The sequence below is a fragment of the Prinia subflava genome, chromosome 11 (assembly GCF_021018805.1).
Source record: "Prinia subflava isolate CZ2003 ecotype Zambia chromosome 11, Cam_Psub_1.2, whole genome shotgun sequence".
NCBI classification, from domain to species: Eukaryota; Metazoa; Chordata; class Aves; order Passeriformes; family Cisticolidae; genus Prinia; species Prinia subflava.
Genome location: NC_086257.1, coordinates 21,608,787 through 21,636,335, shown reverse-complemented (window position 1 = coordinate 21,636,335; position 27,549 = coordinate 21,608,787). Strand labels below are relative to the sequence as shown.

General features: G+C 39.9%; 1 protein-coding gene across 2 annotated transcripts; it reads left to right on the top strand.

Moving 5' to 3' along the window:
• The first annotated feature begins 487 nt into the window (after nt 1–487).
• PRKCI (protein kinase C iota) lies at nt 488–27,549 on the top strand. Of its 2 annotated transcripts, none has more exons than XM_063408293.1 (18): nt 488–919; nt 7,952–8,073; nt 12,438–12,527; nt 13,843–13,893; nt 15,070–15,155; nt 16,174–16,314; nt 17,166–17,220; nt 17,713–17,771; nt 18,234–18,410; nt 19,152–19,249; nt 20,230–20,316; nt 20,909–21,044; nt 21,551–21,638; nt 22,549–22,674; nt 22,778–22,857; nt 23,792–23,881; nt 24,193–24,308; nt 25,049–27,549. In XM_063408293.1, exons 1-18 carry the CDS (start codon nt 804–806, stop codon nt 25,134–25,136), a joined length of 1,806 nt encoding a protein of 601 aa, XP_063264363.1. In that variant the 5' UTR covers nt 488–803; the 3' UTR covers nt 25,137–27,549. The 2 variants fall into 2 exon arrangements, with proteins under 2 accessions (XP_063264363.1, XP_063264364.1); XM_063408294.1 differs by lacking the exon at nt 488–919 and adding an exon at nt 4,250–4,296.

The following is a 27,549-nucleotide window of genomic DNA, read 5'->3' as shown; positions in this document are numbered from 1 at the left end:
GCACACCTCGGAGCAGGACCACAACACCGCAGGTGCTCAGGATGAGGTGGAGAATCCCCTGCTGTCCTCGCTGTTGGGGATCAGCTGCACCGGTCCTTGGGTAGAACAAGTTTTCCTCCTTGGCTCCCTATCGCGGCTGCCACCCGCGGCTGAGGCACCCCACAGCCCGCGTCCCGCTCCGCTCCCGCCGCGCCGGCGCCACTGCCGCCGCGCCGCCCGCAGCCCCGCCATGCTTCGCGCTGGGCCGTACCAAGTGTGGGTGGGGGACTGACACACACCGCGGTGTCGCCTCCGTTCCGGACGCGGCGGCGGGAGCGGAGGGGCCTGTGTGCGCGCTCGCAGCCGCCTGACCGGGAGCGGCCGCTGCGGCGGCTCCGCTGCGGGGCTGCCGGTTACCTGGGTGCCGCCGCCGCCGCTGCCCCCCCTCCGTTGCATCGTGGAGTATCCCGCTCCACAGGTGTGGAGTCCCGTCGGAGAGAGCCCATGTAGAGCGCGGGGGGACGCGCACGGTACTAAGTGCGGCGTCCCGGGGCGGCAGAGCAGACGCCCGGCCGCTCTCGGGGCGGCTGCTGCGCCCCGCCGGGGGATAGCCTGCGCTGCCCTTCCGCGCCGCCCTGCGCAGCTTCGTGCTCCGTCTCGCCGCCGCTTCTGCGGGGTCCCCTCCCGTTCCCGCGGGTGGTGCCGCCCGGCGCGGGCGGGGCGCGCTGGAGGCGCGGGGGTCGCGCAGCCGCCGCCCCGGCCCGGCCCGACCCTGCGGCTCCCCGGCTCCGAGCCTGCGGCTCCCCCGGCCCGGCTGCGGGGCGATGCCGACACAGCGGGACGGCGGCGCCGGCAGCACTATGTCGGCTCCGGGCGGCCTCGGGGGCAGCCTCGGCGGGGACGGCGCCCACCAGGTCCGGGTGAAAGCCTACTACAAGGGGTGAGTGCAGGCGCCGAGCCCCCGGGGACGGCCGGGCGGGGAGGAGCGTCCGAAGCGGCGCCGCGGGTGTTCAGGGTACCCGACCCGGGCTCCCCTGGACGGGCTCCCGAGGATACACCTGGATGAAGCCCTAGCCCTGGGTATCCTCTTGTAGGGGAGGAGGGAAAGAGCGGAGGAAAAACACTCCCCAGCCAACGAGCCATGCTGAAATGGATGTCAAGCGCAGGACTGATATCACGGTTCAGGGTGGAAGTCGGATCCTCCCTTCTCCTAGGATGGCCGTCCCGGTGAGCAGGGATGTGCTTGAGCAGCCTTTGCCCTGCTCACCCTGCTTCCCTTCACCCCCAGGCTTTGGCTGCCAGTAATAAGTGCATGTTCCTGCATAACAGACGCCAAAAGTCTCACTTAGTATGTTCGGGATCCAGCTTTGGTCTTGGTCTTTCTATGTTAAGTGATGTTCAGGACTAAAGGAAGAGGATGTTTGTATGAAAATTTGTTTCATGGGTCTTTAGACTGTTTGCCACAGACTGAGCGACTTCCAGGAGAGTCTGTGAATGGTAACTCAGATGCACCTACTGTCATTTATGCTTCTGCTGTTAAAAAAAACAAAACCAAAATACTAGGTGTCTGCGAAATGGAAACTTGAATTTTGTGGACCTAATTCAGTAGCTCTCCAGCAATAACACATAAAGCAAAAGAAACGTCCGGCCTTGGTTTCACAGCCCACTATTAAACAGTAACAGTTACACGACTTAATAAGTTTCAGTGCAAGGGTTGCCAGTGGTTCATTGGGCCATTAAGTTTGAGGGGAGGTGATCTAAGCAGAAAACAATGTAGGTTGCATTTTTGGATTAAGAGTGAACACGATGATCTTGATAGCTTCCTTCCAGTTATATATGTTAAGCACAAGAGGATGTGTATTACATTTTCAGTATTTACTCTCTGCTATCTCTAGCTGTGTAATTTTAAGACGAGGTATAGAAACTACACTGAGTATTTGGTATTTGTTGCTGTGTTTGATTTCTGGCTTGTGTCTGCTTTTGGGCTTTTCTTGACAGAAGATTTTAGAAGTTATTGTAAAGACTCGCACAGTCTTTGGCTTTAAAGTGTGAGACACTGCCTACATGAAATTCTGAGCTCTGTTTCACAGTCTTTTTAATGCACTTTTTCTTAAGCAAAGATTTACCTGGCTGTGAACTAGTAGAGGTGTTCGTTTGGTCAGACGGTGAAATAAAATGGGACTTCTGAGTGAAAACCATTTATTTTTCTTCTGCTGGTTCAGTAGTAGTCTTGATCACTTCCACATGCAATCACATGGATTCTTGCTTTAGCACAGGGAGGCTGTGGGGCAAGAACAGGGAGGAAGCAGCCCAGGGCTGTGGGAGTAAGGAAAAAATGTGCTACATTGGACAGGAATGCTGGCTCATGACACTGCTAATAATTTCACAGGCACTGGAATGTTTCTTTTGAGCCCTGTCCATTGACTTTTTATCTGTTAATGCAGTTATCAGTTTAATAATGGCATTGAGTCATAGAGGGTGTTGGTTAACCATTGTGAATACCAACAAACTAACAAGCTGAATGCCGTAGTCATGATTTATTTTGAGATACAAGCAAATCATTCTCTCCACTTTCTTACAACAGAAAGTCTCAATCCCCTTCTCAGACTTGCACTATCAAGTGGATATCAAAGCCAAACATTTTACCTGCACTTACCCTGAAATGACTTGGAGACTGAGAACTCAATGCTGATACCAAAGGCAGCTTTTCCCCCATTCTTCAAATAAACTGTCTCAGAGCTAGATCGAGGAATTAATGGGAAACAGTGTTAATCAGGAAACATTAATCTCTCCTAATTTCCTTTTAATGGAAGCATTTAAGTGGGTTGTAGAAGTTACTGGGAAAGTCTGGCTGGGAAGGTCTTTTCATCTTCCAGGAAGAGTTTCTGGTTAAAAAAAAGAAACAAAAAACCACCAAGCCAACCCAACCCAGCCACTTAGAAGCACAGATTTGTTCTTGAAATGTTTCGGAATCTGATAGTTGGGATACTTGCCTGGGGCAAAGAGCTGAGCCTGAATCCCCAAAACTCGGCTGGGTCTGGCCAGGAGCCCAATTGCTTTTCTCAGCCAAGACAAAGACTTCACACAGGACCCTTTGAAGAGTCTTTGTTTCATTGAACTGTGCAGTGGTAATTATTTATCTTAAATTCATGAAATATGTTAAAACAGGACCGAAAATTTTCCTAAAAACGAGCACAGACCATGAGAGTAAGGGAATGGGGAATTCCCAGAGACTTGAGAGTTAGGGCATTGAGTTTTCCAGGTATTTCCTTCTCTCATTTAAACTGTGCTTATCTTCTACATAGAATTGGTTGTTTAAAATTCTTGAAATAGTGTTACATATTTTAAAGAGTTACTGTGATCTGTGCAGTGTGTGTAACAGAAGTTCCTGAGGGGTTTTTAGGAATTCACTCTGTTACTCCAAAGGTGGATTTTTGTTGATGCAATAACAAAGCACAACAGCTCCCAGTGTATGGCACTGATCAGCATCTGTAATTACAACCATTTCAGCGCTCTGATGATATTCAAAGTTTGCCTTTTGTCTTACATTTGCTGGAGATGCTTTTTGTCAGGTCAGCACAAGAAGTTGTTACATCATTCATACTTATGTTGTAGGGGTACAGGTGGAGAACAGGTAGGAATAATTCACTGCTCGTGCTCAAAGAACCCTGTAGAATTCATGCTGATTTAAAAAAGAAGCAAAACCAAACAGCTATAATAACCATTCTTCTGTCATGATTAGAACTGCTAGCATGTATTCTTTCAGTGCCTGATAGATTTTATGCTGGTTTTAGCTGTGTAGGCTGAAATGTAGGTTAGATTTTTAATAAAAAGGGGCAGATACCAATGCTTTGCTTGCCTTCAGTTTGACTTGGTTCAGATGAGGAGCACACCTGACAGTCCTCTCATAACACATGTTAAACGTGCTTCTTAATTTTAATTACTTTGGTTATATGAGTAGAAAATCAATTTTAATTGTAAAGTGAAAATATACCTCCATAAAGGTTCCCAAGGAATTAATATCTTAAGGATTCTTGAATTCTTGCATAATTTCTTTTTATTTTTCTTTATCTTGGGCACTTTTTGATCAGTTCTTCAGCACAGTGTCTTCTGTTGTCTGTTGACAAGCAAGTTCTTCATAGGAGAGTGTTCAGTTTAAGAATGCTTTGGACTAAGCCCGTGAATACATTCCCCCCCCCTTCTTGCTGTTTCAATATTGATTTAACTTTCTGACAATATGTTTTTTCCAGAAAAACAGATTTGCAGAGGGGAAAGCAATGCTTAAATGGTTGTGAATGGCAGTGGCTGCACCTCAAGGTACAGAAATGACACTGACACAATTCCCCAGGAGTCCTGTGAGGGTTCATTGCAGGGAGCTCTAATTAGACCTTTTCAAAAGCCTTAATGACTGTCCCGGGTGTGTGATACATGCATGGATATGTGGGTAACATGTATAATGTATCTGTACATTTCCCCATACATAACGTGGGATATATGAGGCTGCAGCTGGAAAAGTCTAAAGCAGTAGTGTTTGTTCTTACAGGGTTGTTCTCTCTGGGGGGTTTAAGATCAGATTGAAAAATGAGGTACAGATATTGAAATGAGTTTAATTGTTGGCACTGGTTTTGGGTTTTTTGTGTTGGATGGTTTTGGTTTTTTTTGTTAAAGGACATTACAATTCTTGGATGATTTGTAAAAGCAAGTGAGGAAAGCTGTTTGATCTCAGGAAAGGTGGACAATAGGGTCTTCTATATGTATTTAAAATATGTTCTTTAGTGTGCTTAGGTTTACCATTTGCCTTTTCTGTCTTCCTAATATTTTACTGATTCTGATATTTGCAGGATATTGACTCAGACCTTCTAGTAGTATGAATAAGTTATCTTTATTAATATTTATAAAAGACAGAAGTGATAGCATTTTCAATGAAAGTAATTTAGGACAAGTGCTGTCTTGTATATTTGCATGTTTCCTACTCACAGGTCCTTGATTAAGACCAACTATAATAGTGCTAAAACAAATTGTAAAAAGTCTGGTGCTTTCATAGTAAGAGTTGATTGGCACCTCCAGATGTGGTGGTGCAGAAGGTGTGCTTGATTTAGATTTTCTTCTAATTTCCTATGTGTGCCAAGAGGGGACAAAGTTATTTATTTCACCTTGCAATAGCTTTATGACAAACATGCTTATTCCAAGCAGTGTATAACCCTATCTTCATCACAAGGAAAGGCCTATTGTCAAGAGAATGTTTCCCACATCTCAGTAAAAGAAAACATTTTGTATTTTTAATGCAAGTCATCAGGCTATGGTCCATATTCAGTTTCCTTTGTCCCTTAATTTGGCCAACTAACTTTTATTTAAAATGCATTTTTTTCTCAATAGAGTTTAACTTCTTCTTGGCTTAAGTGAATCCAGGTTTTTCCTAATGATGGTATCATCGGTGCTGAGTTAGGGGCAAGAAGTGTGAAGACACCAAGGTGTGACAGCAGAACCATTGTGGAAGTGAGACCTGTGTCAGCAGGAAATGTCGGGGTCATCAGTGGAGTTCAAATGGCAAAATAAAGCAGAGAGAGCTGTAACCTTTCAGTTCCTGTTTAATGTAGATATTGCTTGTGGAACCTTGTTGTTGCTTGACATCATCTTTCTTTTTTAATATTGCTATTGACCGGAGCTCTCTGAAAGACTGATTAGTGTTTTCTAGAGCAGAAGAGCTATTCCAGATCATTTGGTAACTGTTTGATGTGTCCTGCTAGAGGTATTAGAGTAGTAATCTAGAGAACACATTTTAATTCTGAAATAATTAAACTCTTTTTTTTCTGAGGGAAAACTGGTTTGCTACTTAAAGGTACCAACAAGGAGTATGAGAATTTTTTTTTTTGAGTTTGTACCAGCTTTTACTTTAAAAATATGAAGAGATTCCAAGGCTGTTCAGTACACATTAACATTGTGATTTTTCCTGTTTGGTGCAGTACAGATAAATCTATTTTTAGTGAACTTGAATCATTTGAAAATGTGCTGAACAGATTTTGCCATTATATATATAATTTAATCTTCAGTTTTTGCTGAAGCATCAGTGGTTACAGTCTCAAAAAGTATGGTCTGTAGGTTTCTATTTTTCTAGCAGTAATAGTCATTTAACAAACTCTCTACTGACTAGTTCAATCCCAGAAACCCCTGCAATGTAAATATATATAAATATAAATACTTTGGCTTCTCAGCACTCTTCAGAACTAATTCTTTTTGTTTACAAACGTATTCCACAGTGAATATACCTGTGCTAAAATGAAGGGATCGTAACTTAGTGGAGCTGCTAAGTAAGCAGTACCTTATTTCCTTCCTGGAAAAACAGGAAATACAGGTTAAGGCATTGCCTCTGATGGAGTCTTGCTGTGTGGAGGCTGCCCGTGCGTCTGTGACAGTAACACACTCTCAGATCTGCCTTGGTTCGATAGAAGATGCAAAGGGAGACCTTTGTGTCTGAGAGTTGAGTTTGCTGTGTTGGATGGATGTGGTTGGGGCTTTCAAATAAAGCCCCATTTGCTCTAAATGACTGTGCTGTGTCTAAATACCAGGATCTGGTTATTTGTTTGTTGTTGTTTTGCATTTTGTCACATGGAAAGAACAGGAGCGATTCCTCTACCAATTCACGTGGCAGCTTTTTGGCTGCTTTATTTGGATTATTGAAGAGATATTTTTATCCTGGGCACACGTCTGCCGTATTTACTGGAGTCTGTCCCCTAACTAAGCCTACCCCAAGTGATGATGCTCATAAATCCAGAAGCAGGCTCACTGTTCTTCCACAGTGCTTAGAAATTGCCAGTTGATTTTATTCCTGCTGCAGCTCTCAGAGGAGCCTCAGGCAAGCAGTTTGGTTTTTGTGAGCTCTCTGCCCCTCCTGAGCGTTGTTCCAGTTCCATAACCACAGCTTTTTATGTTAAGCCACCTTCTTCATCTCGATCTGCCCATGCACATGGGGATTTAGAGATATTTAACTTGCTGCATACGTACACTTCAGGCTGGTACAAACCTTGATGGCATTTCTGACCAGTTAAAAGCTTTGTTGCTTCAGTTATTTTTTTAGCTCCCCCAAACACTCCTAGGTGTTGGCACCCACAGGAGCAAATCCAGCTGGGTGAGGCTTTTATGGGAAGATTAATCTTGTAGCTCAAACGTGGAGCTTTTATGCTGTGTTTGAGGAGTGTGCTGTGAACAGCTTTCCACCTTTCCTCTATGTCTCCCAACTCCTTTGGTTGTCACTCCTTTAAGGCCCAGCCAACACAGTGGACCAGCATTTTTTGCTCATATATTAAAACCAGGTTAACTCACTTTTAATTATCACAGAACTACCCATTCTGCATAACAGTAAAGCAGTACATTTCAATTCTAAGTATATGGCTCTCTGTCAGCCTTCTCCTTCACTGTGTGAAGCACCACTACTTTTTTAAAGGAACTCTGAATATTTGCACATGCCCCCAAATCTGCTAGGAAATCTGTTTAATATTTGTCATTAATTTTTCATAACATCTACACAATCAAAATTTAGTTGGAGTAGTTATATCATGTTTTTATATTTTGATACTAATAACAAAAGAACTGTTAAAGAGAAAGTAAAACCAGAAATATGTTTTGAACATTATTAAACATTTGCAGCATTTCATTCTTGAGTTTCCACTGGTGTAAGAGATCTTATTTCTCTGTGTGGTTAATGTCTGCTGCAACTCACTTCATAGTTACTTAGGCATAAAATCTGAGTTTCTTCTGGAGCAGATACCTGAAGGATTAAATGTCGAGTAATAAAAATCATTTGGAGCCTGACTTTGCTATAAGGGGACCTAGGTACTTTATTTTACTTTAACATTTTGGAGGGAGCTGCATCAGGGATGGGGTTAATATTGGTGGTATATGGAAGGTGTTAAGAGATGATGACTATGTTATGTTTTGTGGAATAGTTTCTGAAATCTGTTTTTCTCTTTCTCAGGGACATCATGATAACCTATTTTGAGCCTTCCATCTCCTTCGAGGGGCTGTGCAGTGAAGTTCGAGACATGTGCTCCTTTGACAACGAGCAGCTTTTCACCATGAAATGGATTGATGAGGAAGGTAAATCAATGCTCATCAATACATTGCTCTTCCCAGCTTTTCTGTCCCTGACATCTTTTTCTTTCCCTGTGCCTTCATAAGATAAGCTTATAAAACATAGAATCTGACTCCAGAAATAAGTTATCCAATGCCTTAAGTAAAGCTTAATGAAGCTTCGCACTACTTAGTGTGTAGCTTGCTCTCTGTCTTTATAAACTAAACAAGACCTCAGTGACTATGAAAATATTAATTCTATGTTAAGATTTCTTATGAAGGCAACAGAAACTATTCCTTTATACTGCTGAAGATTTCCTTTATATCTTTTATTTTTGAAAGAGTTAAATAGACATTAAGTTATACAAATTGCAGTATTTATCTAAAACCTTGATATAATTTAATGTATAGTTGAGTCGTATATGTAACCAAAAACTTTATATCTCACATGTTATTATCAGCTGTTACTTTAGCAACCTAAAGTCTGTAAACACATAGCTAATAATAAAACTTCTTCCAAATACCAATGATGTGTAGTAACTTTTCATCAAAGTGCAGTGATAACCTTGACTGAGCACTCATCTCTAGTGCCTACATTATCCATCTTAGATTTTACCTTGGATGAAAAAAGTCCAGAGTCTGTTCTCCCTGTTAACAGATGTCATCCATTGAGCTGGGTGTGTACAGCAGTAATTTTTTAAAAGGTTATTTGTAGGTTCTGTTTTCTCAGAGGAATTAGTTTGTTCCACACATCGGTTTTGAGCTACAGCTACAACGAAGAGCCCTCTGAATTATGAGATTGCTGTGCAGTTATTTTAGCTGATGCAGTACATAAAAGGCTGCAGTGTGCAGTGATTTGTTGGCTGTGGTTGGTGTTTGCATGCAGCCATCAGCATGAATGGTGCTTATGGAACTGTTTCCTCCTGTTTCAAATTGGGCTGCTGCCAGTTTATTCAGAGTCTAAAGCTAAACGTGGAGCAGAGTTGATTTTTGGAAGTGCCATATAGGCAGGTGTGTTGAAGATTGTGGTCTTGGGAGTCTGAGCAGGTGGGATTTTTTCTTCTCCTCAGCATTCTAGAGTTATTTATACTGGGCAGATGCAGTACAGTAAAATGAACAGTATTTATGACTGAACTGTGCAGCAGAGCTCCTGGGAGTTGAACATTTACTTTATAATAAGCTGGCTGTGTTGTTTTATCATCAGGAGGATAATGAACTCCTCGCCTCACTGGAGGACTCTGCAGTGTCAGTCATAGCAGGAAATATATATTTTTTAATAACCATTTTATACAGATTCAATAATTTACTTGAAGCCACAGTTTGTTCTGTGTGAATATCTGCTCTTTAATTAGAGATAGGTTTATTAAAAAAAAGAAGGTTGCAATTTGCCTGAACTATTTTCATGTGTAGGATTTGATTTTCACAAGCAGTCCATGTTTGTGTTAATCATTGGCTTACAATTTAATGTCAGTGGAGAAAAAGTTAATCTGCCAATGAGGAGTGTGTTTAAAGCAAATCCTCTTGTCTTTATTGTGAATAATTCTTGCATGTACAATGCATGGCTTCTTGCCAAGCTCCCTGCCTCTTCTCTCAGCACCACTCTGTAGTGTTTCCAGTTGATATTCTTTCTAGAAACCTATTTTGGTTTACTGGAAAATTCCTGTATCACATCTTCTTCATCTAAACTGAAGTTCACTGTTTAACAGTAGCATGAGGAAATGTGTGTGCAGTAGGCTGGTGCTTGTTACAGTATTACTCATGCTTTTTATAGTCTGAGAGAAGATAAGGGGTCTGGGGCATCACTGCTTCCTGACTAAACTGGATTTACCTGGCCACTAAGGTTTTGATTTGTCATACAGTAAATGCCTTTGCAACATGAAGGCTTCACATGTAACTATTCTGATTTCATAGAGGTAATGGCACACAATGACAGCTACAATTTAATTGAGTGGAGTCATTTCCAAAGTCTTCGGATACAACTGGAAAATAGAATGAACTTGATTTGATTTTAGACAAATTTCTCTTTTTTCCATATTTAGTCAATTCAGCTTCACACTGCCTTCTGAAACATCCTGGGGGATGGACACTGGCCTTGTGTGTGTCTTCAGTCTGTTGTTTCTTGCTATATAACTCAAAAGTAAATATTTTCCTATGTATCCCATCTGTCTTTGACTGCAATATTTGTACTACTCAAGCCTGTTGAGAGAGATGTCTGTAAACCTTCTGTTCTGAGTTTGCTTGTTCTCGAGACCCTCTTTTGCTTCTGCCAAAAGGAAACAGAACTGTTTGCACAGGTGTCAGAAACAAATGAAGAAGAACTGGTTTGTTGATTCTCATATGAGTCTGAGTAAACACAATTGTTCCTTCTCCTCCCACCTCACTCTGCACAGTGTAAGTTTGTGCCGTGGGTGGGCACTGTGGTGTCCAGCTCTAGGGGGAAGTGGTTTGGTGGAAAATGACTGTAGGTAGCTTCAAGGACTCATCTGGAGGATTGTGATGTGCAGGAAGCTAAATAAAAACAGAACACTGAAAATGGACCATTTACATTTATTATTTATATTTTAGCAATAGCATAGAATGCATGGAACCACAGAATGGTTTGGGTTTGGAAGGACCTTAAAGATCATCTCATTCCACCCCTTTCTGTGGGCAGGGACACCTTCCACAATCCCAGGTTGCTCAAAGCCCCCTTTTCTCTGGCTTTGGACACTTCCAGAGATGGGGCAGCCACAATTTCTTGGGCGTCCTGTGCCAGAGCCTCACCATGCTCACAGGGAAGAATTTTTTCCCAATATCCAATCTAAACCTCTCTCCATCAGTGTGGAGCCATTCCCCTGTCCTGTCACTCCATCCCTTGTAGACAGTCCCTCTGTGGCCTCCTTGTTGACTCCTTCAGGTTCTGGAAGGCCACAATTAGGTCACCCCAAAGCTTCTCCAGGCTGAATAATCCCAGCTCTTCCAGCCTTTCCTCATAGCTGAGTCCTCCATCCCTCTAATCAACTCCGTGACCTCCTCTGGGCTGGCTCCAGCAGGTCCGTGTCATTCCTGTTCTGGGGACACATTGGAAACAAAGGCATTGTGATACATTTGAAACAAAACAAGTTCTCTGGAGAAACCTTTGTGGGGTGAGTTGAAATACCTCTTGCTGCTGGCTGAGTGGTTCCACTGAAAAGCTTTAGCAGTGGCTATATTTATTTAGATACCTTGCAGTGTAAAACACAAAGATAATAGTTAATGGTCTGTTGCTTGTGAACTTTCTGACTTTGAGGATTCAAAGCAGTAAAACTTCCAGACTGGATCGAGGATGGAAATTATTCTGCTTTCCTCCTGTTTGGTTACCCATAATAGTTTGCCACTTGAAGACACAGAAAGCAGTATTTCTGTTAAAAAATGGAAATATGGGAAGGCAGACTTGCTGTATGGGATTGAGGCTAAAAAATGAACTTTTGCTCATGCTGGAGCAGGCAGAGATAAGTCCCTTACACAGAACATCTTGTATAGATGAAGGGGGGGAACAAGTTGAACTAATAACTAGAAGTATTTTCTTTCTTTGGGGTAGTGGTGATTGAGATTCAACATTGTTTTTAAAATGTTTCCGTTACAGTATTATTTTGAAAAAGGTTTATTCTTTTAGGAGGCTAGTTTTTTTATAATGTTACTAATCTGCCTCAGACACCAATGAAAACACATTCTTGTTTGAGAAACTTTATCATCAAGCATTTGGCATGTAATTTAGTCTGCACCATCACAAATGGTCAACAAAACTGTAGTTATTTTATTAAAACAAAAAATAAAGTCAGCCAACTTCCAACTTTCTTCTGCCTTGGTGTCCTTTCTTTAAGGGATTTTATTTCAAATAGTTGTGTGAAAGTAGTAGTTACAAATCAGAAAAACAGGATGTTGCACTTAGTTTGTGTTATTTGTCAAAGGTTTCCATTGAGCTTTGAGGAGAGACTCAAGCTCTGACTGCTTTTGCAGCTCCTGGTGCAAGTCTTGGCAGTGCTGAAGCAGTGTAAAAGCAGAATTGACTGAGTTCTAATTAAAAATCCATTAAATGAAAGGTAATCTTAGAAGGTTTTTAGGTGCTAGAATATAGTCTGCACCTCTTGTACTGAAATAATGTGTAACCATACTTGTAGCAATGATGTTCTGTTCTTATGATCTGCTTGTCTTTTGGGAATATCCCATGTTTTTATTTCCTCTGAAAGAAGTCAATATGATTCCTCTCAGATGTACTTTTTAGAACAGTGTTAAATATAAATACTACCACATATGAGAATATTGGATTTTTTTTTCTACAATAATTATCCTGGAAACAACTGTGAGGGAACTACCAAATGGTACAGAACTGATTGGGTTGAGTTTTGTGTTGTTCTGTTTTCTTTCCACAGGAGATCCATGTACTGTTTCCTCTCAGCTGGAGTTAGAAGAGGCCTTTCGGTTGTATGAACTAAACAAGGATTCAGAGCTTCTGATCCATGGTAGGTGAAATTTACTGGAATTTACTGCTGCTCGTGTTTGTACCTGTGAATGAATGGAATTCTTACCATCCATTCCTGTGCCTTTCACACCCTTCTCCCCTCAGGCCTGTGGCCATCCTGCCAAGGGATGCTGATGACCATTCACTGTGCTTTTAGCCCTTCTTTTTTAAATTAAGGGAGAAAAAATATTTTGCTGTTAGTTTATTTATGAAATCCAGCCTCTGTTTCTTCATTCATTCAGCCCAAGTGCCTTCTGACACTTGCTGGCAGCAAATGGTAGAAGGAATAAATTTACAATTTACGTATTCATTAGATTTATACATTAGCCTGAAGGTAATTACGGATAAGTACTTTACAGCAGCATCTCTATTAGGAGAAAAAATGAATGAGCTCTGTTTGTGATGCCAGATGAATGAAAATTTGTCTTTTCTAAAATAAAGTAGTTCAGTTTTAAACTTAATAATGCCATGCCCGTGTTTAATGTGTAATTGTTCACTTTTTATTGTTCAGGGTTATATGCCTATTTTGGCAGCTTCTCCATAATATTTTTCTAGCTATTTGTAACATTTTATCAGTAGAAGGTCAATTTTGGTTTATCTGAGATTAGAGCAGCAAAATCATCATTATGAAGTGTTGGTGTGTTATACTACAGTGTCTTAACAGGCTCCTCCTAAAAATATGCAGAAATTCTAGTTTATCATCCTTTGAAAGGAAAAGTCAGCTTTCCAGCTTCCCACAGAGAGTTTTAAAAAGGGGAACAATATAATACATTTGTAGGCACATTTCACTGCTTCTGTGCATATCAAATTTTTCATCTGCCCTTTCTCCATTAATTTTTGTGTTTGATAAGTTTCTGATTAAACTGGCACCAGAGCTGCCTGTCCACATTTATACTTCTCTCTGATGGTTACTGAAACCAAATAAGTTGTGGAAAAAAGCCTTACATAGTCAACATCCTATGTAACTGTTAGGACACTGTTATATAAAACATTTATAGTATTTGGAAATCTTGACTAACTGTGAAGATTGGCCACATGAGGAACCAAAATCATTAATTTTTTTAGTTGGTCTCTTTGAGAAATGGCTTCATTTATTCTGCTTTTTGCATGCATTTCTCATGTATGTCACTGCTATACCCAGCAAAAGGGGTTTGTGGTGGTTTGCAGCTCACCTTTTCTTAAAGAAGTTTTTGTTGAAATGCAGTCAGTGCTGTTCTCTAGATTGTTGAATGTCTTTCAGGAGTGTTGTATTTAACCCAAAGATTTGTTTTCTGTCTGAAATGAAAGCTAATCAGAAGTTGATGTCTTTCTTACAGTATTTCCTTGTGTCCCGGAGCGGCCTGGCATGCCTTGTCCAGGAGAAGATAGTAAGTAGGCATTTCAGCTAAGAAATACAGAACATCAGTTCAGATTGCCTGTTTTAGCAGATTTTAATGTTCCTTGGTTTGACATCCTGCACTTATGAATATTAATAATGCAAATCTGTAAAAATCAAATATTTAAAAAGAATAGGAAGTCTTGCTAAAGTTAATATTTGTCACTTCTGAATCATTGTTAATAAGCATTTCACATTCCTGTTAACTACCCATGTCACTCTGCTTTCCTTGCTTTTGCCTCTTCTATCATGACAGTTTTTTATCCTATTTCTGTCTTTTGGAGAGTTGCCAGATTGCTGGCTGACAATTGTGAGTATAGGCTTGTAACCAGTGATAATGACTTGTGCCACTATTTACAAATCTGTGGTTAATTCTTTTGAAATTGATGTTTAGGTGGTATCAGGAGGATTCTCCAAAAACCTCTATTGTGTTAACTAATGTTGTAGACATTAAAGAGATAATTTCCCCCCAGTCTTAAAGTTTTATAAAAAGGAGTGTGTGTGTGTTATGCACACAAGCATCTGTCAGCTTGCTATCCAAATCTCTGACCAATCTAAATGTGCATGTTTAAAAGTTAACTTGGACTGGTTATCTGAAAAATGAGGTTGCAGACTGAATCAGAAAAAGATTTACAGCTCAGTGTAGGTTTTCATATCTTAGTTTTCACTTTTGGTTTCTGACATGCCTCAAGTAATGAAAAATAAAGTAATAGTCAAAAAATGAAAAAAAAATTAATAGTGGCAGCTGTGGATTTAAAACACTGGAGGATTTGTCAAGCAATCTTAAAAATCAGGACTTGTGCTCCCAATTCACCTTCCTTCCTCCTTTCCCTTCCCCACAGCTTCTGCCCAAGTTGAGCTGAGGTATGTGTATACTTTGCACTCAAGTGTTTGTATTGTTTGGACAGTTTACTTTCTCTTGACTCACTGTTCCTTTTAACTTCAGAAAAAATCAGATTTAACTTTGAGTTGATCAGGATATTCTACTTCAAATTTTTTCCAAAACTTAAAAAAAAAAAAAAGGCACGTCGAACAGTTCCTCTATTTCTGTAAGGTGCAGGAATGAAACTTGACTCTGCAAGTTACTCTACACAGAAACTTCCAGGAGAAGATGATGTAGTTCTGTGTTTGTATTTGTCTGGGTATAATCCTGTGTTTTTCCTCTTAGAGTCCATTTATCGCCGAGGCGCCCGCCGGTGGCGAAAGCTCTATTGTGCAAATGGTCACACTTTCCAAGCCAAACGATTTAACAGGGTGAGACTCTTGTTGGGGATTTAAAGCCATGAAACAGGGATGTCTTATTTTCATAGTGATGATGCCACTGCCTTCAAAAGTTATTAGGTGGTTTTATTCTCATCTTTGTTGTTTGTTTATACACTTCTGGTAATCCTGTATCTTCAGGAAACTTAAACAATATTAAATCATCAGGAACTTGAAATAGAAAAAAAACCCAAAACAAAATGGTTGCAATTCACTTTACATACACTCTGAAAGCATAATGTCAAAGCTCCTGTGTTCCTTTAAAATCTTTCCAGAGGGCAAACTGGAATGTATGAGATGACTAAAAGTAGATTTTCAATTTTTCAGCCTCTGGGAGTAAAATGGTCTGAACTTGCTTATGATGCACAGACTTTTCTTTCATGACTTATAAAGGAGAAAGCTGAGATATTTCTCTGGGCAGCCTGTTTCTGGTGCCATGTAATAGACTGAAAATAACAAACCATTCAGAATGTTTTCAGGAATCAAGGGTCAAATATAATTAGCTAAGGACCAGGAAAGCTCTGCTGTGTTTAAAAACAGCAACAGCAAAAAACCAAACCCAAAATATTTGAGTAAGTCAGGTCCCTTGACAGCTTCAATAATCCTTCCTTCTTCTCTAAGCTTAGTGTATTGTGTGCTTAATGCTTGAGATCGTCTCCACTAAACTTCATCTGGGCATCCTCATGTCTAACGTCAGCTTTTTTGTTGTTGTTTTTTGACCTCATCTGGGTTAAAGGCTGTCAAGGCACCACAGTTAAATCAGTTTGCCTCCATAGGCACCCTGTTTTCCTGGATCTTTGCAGTTGTTTTGTGAATGTCCTTCAGCGAGTGGTGATCTTGCTATTCACATTGTCTGGTTGTTTAAGGTGTTGAAGCTTTTGCTTTCCCACCTTCCTCTGTAAGGATTCACCTACAGAGAAGTGAGGAGATGAGCTCGGGTAATGCAAGTGTGGCTGGCTAATTTTATTCTTCAGTTTTGGTCTTTACTGAGTTTAGTTGTTTGTGATTGCAGAGAGCTCACTGTGCCATCTGCACAGACAGGATATGGGGCCTGGGCCGCCAGGGCTACAAATGCATCAACTGCAAACTCCTTGTTCACAAGAAGTGTCACAAACTTGTCAACATTGAATGTGGCCGACACACGCTACAGCCAGTAAGTAAAACTCACCTGATCAGTTGTCTCAAAAAAAGCAGCAACCAACCAATCAAACAAATAACCCCTTCCCCATTTTATACTGTTGGTTTTCAAACTGCAGCCTGCAAATAATCGCAGCAGTTGAAACACGATTTTTATGGTTACCATGACTTTTGCAAGAAACTTTGGGATTCACTGAGCAAAACTGCAATTTGTAGCAAGACAGGAGTCTGATCTGCACATCTGACATTACTTCCCTTGTCACATATAAGCATGTAAGGGACATTTATCCCATCCTTCACAGGGGCGTTGCATAGCATATATATGTGTACACACTATTTTAGATCTTAAAAATGGATAGGAGGAGTAAATTCTCCAAATAAATTATTGGATTGTTTCCCATTTACAGCAAAGAAATATGAAGAGCAGAAATTTTGACTTTCCTGCCCAGAAATTCAATCGTCTTCAATTTTTAAGTCCTGAGAAAAATTGAGGTTATTATTGCTCCTGGTTTAATAAAGCAAACAGCTACAAGTCTTTATTTTGAGAATTCTTTTGACTAATATATATATACTGCTGAAGGACCTGAGTTTTTCTATCTCACTTCTCATTGCTGTACTTCTTTCTCTGTTGTACCAAGTTGTCACTTCTGCAGCTTCTGGAAACGTGTCATGATTTCCAGAAAATAGGGAAAATAAAGAATGCAGTTGTTTATTTTATTGTGTATGTTTTAGTAATTATGTTGACTAATCAAATTAAAAAGTAGCTAGATTATATTCCTCAGGGGTCATTTATTTCATTTATTGACTCTAAAATAATCTGTCTGACACTTGGAAAGTCCATTACAAAAATTCTGTCAATGTTTGCAGGAACCAATAATGCCTATGGATCCATCATCAGTGCATTCAGATAATGTAGAAACAGGTAAGATCAATATTTTTTTTTCTTTAAATGACTTATAAGTTGCTGAAACTTGAACTATGAAGTAAAATTATTTTAAAAAGCCATTTTTACTTTTTCATAGAATAAGAAAAGTAAGACAGCTTCTTAATGCTAAGGGGATTAGAAATATAAAAATTCCAGTTTTCCATTTCTTACCAGTTTCAGAAACTTGACTAAACAAAGAAGAATTTATGCTGTCAGTTACATTTAGTAAGCTGAATACTTCAAATGCTGTGATTAAGCAAAAAAACCCCAAACCAAACCCTTAACAGCATTAGCAGAGCTTCTGCTGGAGTGGTGGCCAAACATGGGGTTTTTTGTGGCAGTCAGAGTGATGGTCCTAATGCAAACCTATCAGTTTTGAATACTTGCAATAGAAGCATTAAAAAGTGTGTTTCTGTGATTGGAAATTTTAAGGCAGAAGAAAACCCTGATGTGTTGCATCAATCTAATAATTTTTTCTTGCACCTCCAGTGATACCATACAATCCCTCGAGTCATGAGAGCCTGGATCATGTTGGTGAAGAAAAAGAGGTAAAATATCTTATCCAAGCTAACTCTGTCCATAGAATCACAGAGTATCTAAATCACATGAGGATCTTCAGAGGTCTTAGAGCCTGTGTATCTCAATGTCAAGATTGTAGGAGTTTAACTTGCCACAAACTGAAAATTAGCACAGAGGGCACATTTGAGTTGCTCCTGAGATGTGTGCATGTGTGGCTTGCACGCTGCTTTATTTTGAACCTTGACTTGAGATGTGCTTTGATTTAGAAAGTGTTCCAAATTCTTCCAGTTTGGTTTGTTTCTTATCTGCCAAGTCTCCTTTGCCTCCTTTGTTTCCCAACACATTCCTTTCCAGGACAGTACAGTCTTAAGATAACAAGTGTTAATTGAATTACTGGTTTACATTAATTTTGAAGTGTTGTTTGAAATGCTGACTTTTGCAGTTGCTGACACTGGCAAGGCTTCCTCATTTCAGTGTATCTTTATCCACAGGCAATGAGCATTAGGGAAAGTGGCAAAGCTTCCTCCAGTCTGGGCCTGCAGGATTTTGATTTGCTGCGAGTCATTGGAAGGGGCAGCTATGCCAAAGTGCTGCTGGTTCGGCTGAAGAAAACCGAGCGCATTTATGCCATGAAGGTGGTGAAGAAAGAGCTCGTCAATGATGATGAGGTGGGCAAGGTGTTCTCAGTGAGCTGGGCAGCTCTTCCAGACAGCTCCAGTGTCCCCCCAGGAGGTGGAGCCAGGTCTGGGCTGCAGCACTCAGTGAGAGTTCTACGTGTGGTTTCTTGTACTGCTCTGTAGGAGGTTCACAAGGCAGGTAGCCAGGTGGAGTCTGATTTTTATCTGTTCAAGTCTGGGGTTTTGTCACAAAGAGATCTCACCGTGTTATTGTAATTGCTTGTTAAATCAGACCCCCATCTTAACACCTTTTCATGGTGATTAGTGAAAACGTGTCAGAAATAGCACTATTAAATTGCTAAAATCCTCTTGTTATTGGGGATCTCCCTTGGGTTTTTTTAGGCTACTTTGAAAACATTGGAGTGACTGTGACTTGCTGTCCAAGAGCTTTTGCATTTATTTCTCAGTCTACCATTGATTCCTTTTGCATTTCTTGGTGCTACTTTACATTTCCCTGCACCAGTTTATCTTTTATAGATCAGTGTGTTTTCATTCCCAAGGTGGTTACACAGTGAGGCTAAGAGTAGAGGACATTCTGGAAATAAAAAGTGTGCTATCAGCTATTGCTTCACATTACAGAACTATAGAATATTTAATTTCTTGCAAGTAAATCAAGGACAGCAAAGCCCTTGAATGTCTTTCTGCCAATTATTTGTAGTATTAATTTCCTTAATACTTGACCTAAGAAGTGCAACAATCCTTTTCTCAATGTCACTTTTCTTCAAAAAATAGGATATTGATTGGGTTCAGACAGAGAAACACGTCTTTGAACAGGCCTCAAATCATCCCTTTCTGGTCGGACTGCACTCCTGCTTCCAGACAGAAAGCAGGTAAAGGTCATAAATTAATAACTAAATAGTCTTATTGAAAGCATTTCATCCTATCAGGCACCTCAAAGGCCTAAATTTAAAGCATAAAGTGTTAAGCAAAGTCAATGTTTTGTAAACTTTCACAGTGTTTTGTGATCCAAATGCTGTGTGCATCTAAGGTTTTCAGATGGGGAAAATGCAGAAGAATGTAAAGTACTGGTAGATGTGGTGGGAAGGATTCTGGACAGGAAGAGAAGTGCAGCTAGTAAGAAAAAAAAGCATTGAGAATATGTGATAGAAGAGAAAGTAGAATGGAAGGGAAAAAAGGCTTGAGGAGATGAAAATCAGAAGTATGAAAACTAAGGAATAATTGTCTCAAACTTGCCTGGATTCTTTGAAGATGAATCTGCGAGCAAGACTCAGAAAACAGAATCGGAGTTTTCAAAAGGAGAACTGAGTAATAGAGATGAAAATTAATATTTTTCTATTCTATACAGTAATATCTTTAAGTTCATATAAAATCCAGTTATTTTTTATTTAAACAGTATCCCTGCTGTTACGAAAAGGTGACATGCTAATGGAGGGAAGTGAAAAGAAAGAGTATTTGTAATACATTTACAATACTAACCACAAACAGAGGGGACTAAAAGGATCAGGCAGGAAAACTAGATTTTTAATTTTTTTTATGATTTGTGCATAGAAACTGATGATATACTGACTATACAGTCATGATGTAGTAATGACAATCAGTACCTGTAATAGATGAGGAATATGGGAAGGATTACTTACATTTCTTAGCAATGAAGGAATTATCTAGAGAAACTTTGTATAATTGATTTTTAACTTTGGGAATTTATTCAAAGGAGGGGAAAATGGTAAAACCAGCCATGGTGCCAGAGATGGGAGGAGTGGAATGGGCATTGTTCTATAACAGACCTGTAACATCTCACACCTCTTTCAGCCGTGCACACAATCATTTGTAACAATCCTGTGTGTTCCAGGTTATTCTTTGTTATAGAGTATGTCAATGGAGGAGATCTGATGTTCCATATGCAGAGGCAGAGGAAGCTGCCAGAGGAACATGCCAGGTGTGTCTCATTCCAGATTTCTTGCATCAAAACAGTGATTTTCTGACACAGTGCAGCACTGCAGAGATTATGAGGGATGAGCCAGCAAATCCTCTCCAGATGTTAAGGATTTAAGAAATGTGAAACTGCATCCTCCTTTTGCTGCTGCAAGCCACCGTGTTTTTGTTTCGAGAAGGAACTGTAATAGGAAGCACGTAGATGTTGTTTGCATTGGCATTACTCTGTATGACTTCAGTCTGCTATTTTTTTCTACAAAAACAGTTTTGTGGGGTTTTTTTAAATGTCTAATGATATCAATGTGTTTCTTGTACAACAACCACTACCAGCTGTCCAGGCAAATGCTGAGTTCTTGGTGCATATGCTTAATCTCAGATGGTGAGATAAAAGGGATGATTGCAGGAGACATTACTATTAGCAAAAAACAATTTTTGAAGTGCATAGAAACATTTGTATGATTATAAACAATTTGCCACTTCTCTGTGGAAAAAGAATACAATACTTGGGATTATGTATAGGAAGTATATTACCAAGACTGTGTTATTGTGCTTTGGGTTTTGATTACTTGAGTAATCAGTATTTCTTTCTACACTAGGTTTTATTCTGCTGAAATCAGTCTAGCATTGAATTATTTACATGAGCGAGGAATAATCTACAGGGATTTAAAACTGGATAATGTGCTCTTGGATTCTGAAGGGCATATTAAACTCACAGATTATGGCATGTGCAAGGTAAGATCTGGTTTCTTGCTAACCGGGAAAATCAACAATTAAGAAATTGTTATAAATTAAAAGATGCAGAGACTAAAAAGTGAAATTTCAAGGTCTCTCTTTGTACACAATGCACACATATATTCATTTATGTATATTTATTTCAATTCCACATGTGGAGAAAAGGCAAATGCCAGAGTGCACAGACTACACTTACATGTACCATTTATGTTTTCATAAAGCTGCTGGGTCAACTCGTCTGGGAAGGGTTGGCTGAAATACTCAGGATAAGGTGATGGCAAAAGAGGTTGAAATTATCACTTGCTCCTGTTTGGATTCTGTGGCACTGCCCATTTCCTCTGGGGAAACTTCTGTCACTACAAAGACACTGGAGCATGGCTCTGACTTTGCCATGAAATTGCCATAATGCTGGTTATTCAAGACTTAATTCAAACTGAAGCTCTTAGCAGAAGAGTGTGGGATCTTCAGTTAACTGTAAAGTATTTTCTTCCCATCTTTTCCTAAAGGAAGGTCTGAGGCCTGGTGACACAACCAGCACCTTCTGTGGGACTCCAAACTATATTGCACCTGAAATTCTCCGGGGAGAGGATTATGGTAAATGGAATTTCTTGTTGCTACTTCATAACTTTCAACTTGTCTCTTCTTATTGGAGTTGTTTAAGCAGTCGAAAGTAAAAATCTCCATGAGACACATAATCAGTCTCACTTAAACATCCTGTCTGAAAAAGTAAATAAAGCCTTCAAAGGAAGAGCAGACAACATCACACAAAGCAAATGAGATACTCTGCATTGCACATTTCAAATTCTTTTGAACAGGCTTGAAGAATAGTTCGAGTCTTCCTTAGTGTTTATAACTATTTTAGATACTACTGCTGATATACTTGCAGTCTGGAATTGTTTGGTTTTGGAGCTTTACATTTGGCAGCAGGGATAGATCAGATACAAATTCATTGCAAAAGGCCTAGATAGTAGATGTCCCTTGCATATTTTTTTTAATCTACCATCCTATTTCAATCAAATGTCTCTTTCATATTGGCTTCAGATACTCCTGCATATCACAAGCTTTCTAGGCCAGCCAGACTGTATCAGCCCCAGCCTGGCTACTGGGATTTCCTTTAGCAGTGAATAGTAGGGGAGATATGCTTTGCTCCAAGAATGACTGACCTGCTGTTATTAAGACTCACACAGTTCTTCCTTGGCCTTATCTCCCACCCTGGATAATGCACTGTTGGTTAGTAATGACTAGGCTTAAGTTTTATCTAAACCTTTGTTAAGGGCTTAACACCAACCTTTAACCTCTTTGCATTTCCTCTGTTCAGCATCTTCTGTTGTGAACATAATGATCCACGTAATGTCTGCTACAGTCATTATCTCTTTCATTCAGCTAATTGGAAAGAATGGCAGTACTTGTATTTTTGATCTCGTTCTCTGTCTGTTGTTAGCCCCAGAGGTGTTGGTGTTTTGGTTGTGAAGTATCTCCAGTGGTGTTTTCTCTTGAATTCCAGGCTTCAGCGTGGACTGGTGGGCCCTTGGTGTGCTGATGTTTGAGATGATGGCGGGCCGGTCGCCGTTCGACATCGTCGGGAGTTCTGACAACCCTGATCAGAACACAGAGGATTATCTCTTCCAAGGTGAGTACCATGAGTGTTCCTGCCCTTCAGTGCTGTGCTTCTACCTAACCTTCAAACTGACTTCAAAGATGCAAAGGCTGATAGGAACCTTGTTTTCTTGCAGTAATTTTGGAAAAACAGATCCGAATTCCCCGATCCCTCTCTGTGAAAGCAGCAGGTGTTCTGAAGAGTTTCCTTAACAAGGTAAGAGCTGATGTACTTTATCTGCCAGATATAGAAACAGGGTAGGAAAGGTGAGAGCCTAAAGCAGAATTTCAGTGGGGCTGGGGGCCCTGTTCTAGATACTTCTCTTGAAATCTGAAGCTCCTGGTTCTCAGGCTGGGATTATGAGTAAATGCCAAAGTGAAAGGCATAGAAATGCTCCAAGCATTTCTGTAACCTGGAGAATTAAACAAACTTACCAGGTTTAGTTTGGTTCTGAGAGAAGTAGCTTAGCAAATCACTTGGACAGCTGCTGACTTCCTGGAGGGAGATGCAGAGGCAGGATGTGCTCAGTGCTTCTGAGACCTCTCTAGCCTGAGAGTCAGAAGGTGAATGATGAGTCCAAGCACCTGCTGGCTTTTAGTGAGTGTTATGTGAGTGGGAAGAAAGAGATACGGGAGAAACCAGATTTGGTTAAATTATTTTAAGAAGTCACACCATTCAGTGCACACTGTTACAGCTCCCTGGTCGTGTGTGCATGTTTGTACCTGGAGATGGAATTGTCTTGTGAAAATAAGCTTCTTTCCACAGTATTGACCAGGAACTGCAGTTACTGCCCCATATGATTTCCTGGCATAATCTGTTTAGGGAAGAGCAAGGGCAGGTGGAGGAAAAGAATCAAATTCATTAGTAATCTAACCAAGCCTGCTCTGAAATCTATGGAATGTTTAACATATCTGAAGGAAAATGAAGAAAAGCAGTAAAGTCGTTTATATGAATTTCAGTTAAGAGCTTCCATATATTCCTGCCTATTTCAGAGGGTAAATCAGAGCAGTTTCCAAAATAAATAATGCTAATTTAGTTCTTTGGTGTTCCTTGTAACTCTGGTGTTTCATTTCTCCTGGGATTTGTAACATTCATTTTATTCATGTGTAGGCTGTGGTTTCCATTTAGAAATACTTTCTTCCTTGCACAGGATCCGAAGGAGCGCTTGGGCTGCCATCCTCAGACAGGGTTTGCAGATATCCAGGGACATCCCTTCTTCCGCAACGTTGATTGGGATCTGGTACGTGAGTGTCCCTGCCTTGGATGAGTTTCTATGCATACAGTGACAAAATTATTTTGAGCTTGACAAAGTTTTTTTGAGCCTAAAAGAGAACCTTCAGCTCAAAAACATTAAGCTCTTAATTTATGTTGTACCAGAATTACAATATACAATCTTTTTTCCCTTTTACACACAGTAAGTGTAGTAGATTATTAGAATGATTGTAGAAAGTATATAAAAAAAAAGACTTAATAGTAATTTCCAGCCTTCTTTAAAAATAATACAATAGGTTGTAACTCATTCTCAGTGTGACTAAGTGCATTTATTCTTAGATGGAGCAAAAACAAGTGGTGCCTCCATTTAAACCAAATATATCTGGAGAATTTGGTCTGGATAACTTTGATTCCCAATTCACCAATGAACCTGTGCAGCTCACTCCAGATGATGAGTAAGTAATGTAGAATTTAAGAAGTTCAGAGAAGAGAACATGGGGGGTTTTTTAACTTGTTTGGGTGTTTTATATTGTTAGTAGTGGGGTGAGATTATCCTGGCTGAAAAGTTTTTACAGAATTCATGATAATGTGCATGATTTTGGTAGTGGATTTTGTGGTTTCTTACTCATGACAGGCCCATGGATTTGGGATGAGGAGGGAAGGACCTTTCTAGTTTGATTGAGCCACTGGTGTTCACATTTTAGGAATTTTTATAGGGTTTTATATAACATTCACATGGTAGGTAAACATAAACAGTGTATATTAAATGTTACCTGTGCACCTTAATCAGGTCTGAAATCCAACTTCCTTCTGTATCCCTTTCTAAATGCAGACTGTACAAACAAAGTTTAGAAAAGTTGCTGATGCAGGTGCAGTATCTATCACATCCTAATGTTTTCAGGTCCTTACAAAACTGACTGTCTAGGGCAAGTTTTGAAACTGCAAACCTTGCAGACTGTTTTGTGGGAGAGTGAGTGAAGCCCAGTCTCTGCTTTTGAGGGGTTTTGTGCTTTGGTACTATTATTTGGCTTAAAAAAAACCCAGTGGTAACTGTAAAGGTAGAAAGGGACAAAAGAGGGAAGGGAAATTTTCTCAATTGCAGTCCTCTGAGCAGGTTTAAATTTTAAGTCAAATGATCAGTTAATGTCATCTTTTTAATTTTGCTCAACTAATGACTGTTTTTTAATCCTAATAGTGATATTGTGAAGAAGATTGACCAGTCTGAATTTGAAGGCTTTGAATACATAAATCCTCTTTTGATGTCAGCTGAGGAATGTGTCTGAATTCTCCATTTCTGAACTGTGCCAATTGTTACTCCGTTTGTTTCTGCATGGATAAACATCTCTCCATTTGGATGCACTTGCATAAAATGAGTAACTCGACATCCTGCCCTTGCCACCTAGTGTGAATTTTCCTTTTGTATTGATCATTGTCCAGGACAGTTGTTATACTGAACCTTCAGCTGCCAGATTTAAAATGTTAGACTTTTCTAACAATTTTGCCAAATATGAATTTTAATTCAGGAGTTGGTCTCTGGGGCTCCTGACTGAGCCAAGGGTCTGGCTGTATAGTTTGCCAGTCCAGTGTCCTGAGCAAGGAAAGGCTTTGAGGCTTAATGAACACTAATTGCATCAGGTGATATAATAAATTATCCTTCAAGGATTTCAGATTTTTCAGCAAGATGAGTAAGAATTTATCACTTCTGTAGCTCCAAATCTCTTCTCTCTGAACATCTGATTTCCCTGTTCTAGACATAGAAATTAGAGCTTTGTTCATGCCCTTCAGACTGAAATGACAGCAGGGAGAGCAGATATTTACACTGAATAGGTCAAGACTGGCTTCTTTCATGGGGAATATTGATCCTACCATGAAGGACACTATTAACACCATATCAGAATTGGTAGACCTTGTTCCAACACTCACACTAGGAATTGTGCACTGATACAAAGAGTGCCTTTCTAGCCTGGCCCTTTCAGCAAGGGCTGGACACGGCATCAAGTGTCAGTTTAATTAAAGAATTCCGTTAACTCTTGGAGAAGTTAAAATCTGTATAGCATAATTCAGCAGTAATGGGCAGCTAATACTGAACCTCATACTATTTATTGCTTTTGTACTTGCTGTCTTAACTGCATCAGAACTGCACACGGTACAGCCTGGAAAAGGGCATCGGTTCCTTTTCTATCTTACTGCCACTCTGCTGGGAGTGAGTTCCACTTGCCAGTAGAAAAAGCATATCTAGAATAAAATAAGTGCTGTCCACAATGAGTCCCTTAACTTCTGCCCTTAGACATAGTGATCTGACTCAAAATCAAACCTGAAATGTTGGTAGCAGGCTCAACGAAAGCAATTGAAAGAATGGGTCAAAGTAGGACTAAGAGGTGTGTTTCTTACATTTCATGTTAGTAAGCAGTGTAATATACAGCACAGATAATTCTTATTTTTAATGCTAAAGCAATAGTTATGAATGTGTTGGACTGGAGAAATGCCAAATGTACCATTTTTTTATTATTATTGTTTTGGGGAAAAGGGATTAAGAGACACTAAGGAAAGGAATCTGTGTTATGTAAGAGCTGTAAGAGAGGCTAAGCGTCACTGAAAGCAGATCTAAGAATCTGTAAGCACAAGTTGGCAAACATTACCTGAAGCTTTTAGTAGATTTTTGCTTGGCCAGTGTCTTTCCATGAAAATCCTTGTACGACAACACTAATTTCATAGCACAAGTTTTCTGGTGTATGTCTGTTCACTTCCATGTCAGCTGCAAGCAGAGAGATTGCACAAAACCACACTGGTGTCATGAGATTGAGTTCATGTTTTTCTTTGCAATGTGAATAGGAAGCTCTTTAGTATTGGGCTGAGCTTTCAAAACTGGAAAGTGATTTGAGGGGCTTCAGTTTTGGGGCAGTGTTGAACCTCCTCACTGTTAAAAATCAGGTTTCCTTTAATTCAAGTTGCACCTTTTCAAATGTAAAATATCAGAGTGAACCTTCCTTTAAAGAGCAGCTAATGGGGTCAAGTGAACTGCTCTATGTGCAGTTTTAAAATGGTGATTATTTAGCCTCTGACTCCTGCGCCCACATGATCAGTTTAGATGTCAGGGCATAACTGATATTAAACCTGGGAATCATTTAAAGCAAACAAGAAAAGCCTTGTCTCTACAGTGGCATAATTTCCTACCAAGTATTAAGGGAAATGGCTTTATGTAAGGAAGGACATTTCTGCTATTCATCACAGAAGAGTAAAGCAAAAGTTAATTTTTTTAATAATGTGTCAGAAAAAAATACTTTCTCTATTTACATATCTAACCATTAAGAATGTTGCAAAGTGACAAATCTCTTAAATTACTGTAAATCCATTTTTAAACTTTTAATTTTCTCCAAAGTGCCATGATATTAACTGTTATTTTTCATTGTTAAGCATACAGCAACTGTCATAAATATTCAGAAGGGACATTGAGTGTAAACAGTCCAGTGCAGTAGGTTTTGTTTTTTGGATAATGTGTCTGCATCAGAAGCATGATGTATTTATGTGGAGTAACCTCCTTTTTGTACACGAGTTGGATTCCTATGGGTGCTCTGATAGTTAATATTGTCACTACTATTTTCCTGTTTCATATGGAATGTGGTCTTGAGCGTTGTTGTGTAATCATTCCCTTTATTTGTGCACACTTTTTACTTTAAATAAAACGTTTATATTAGA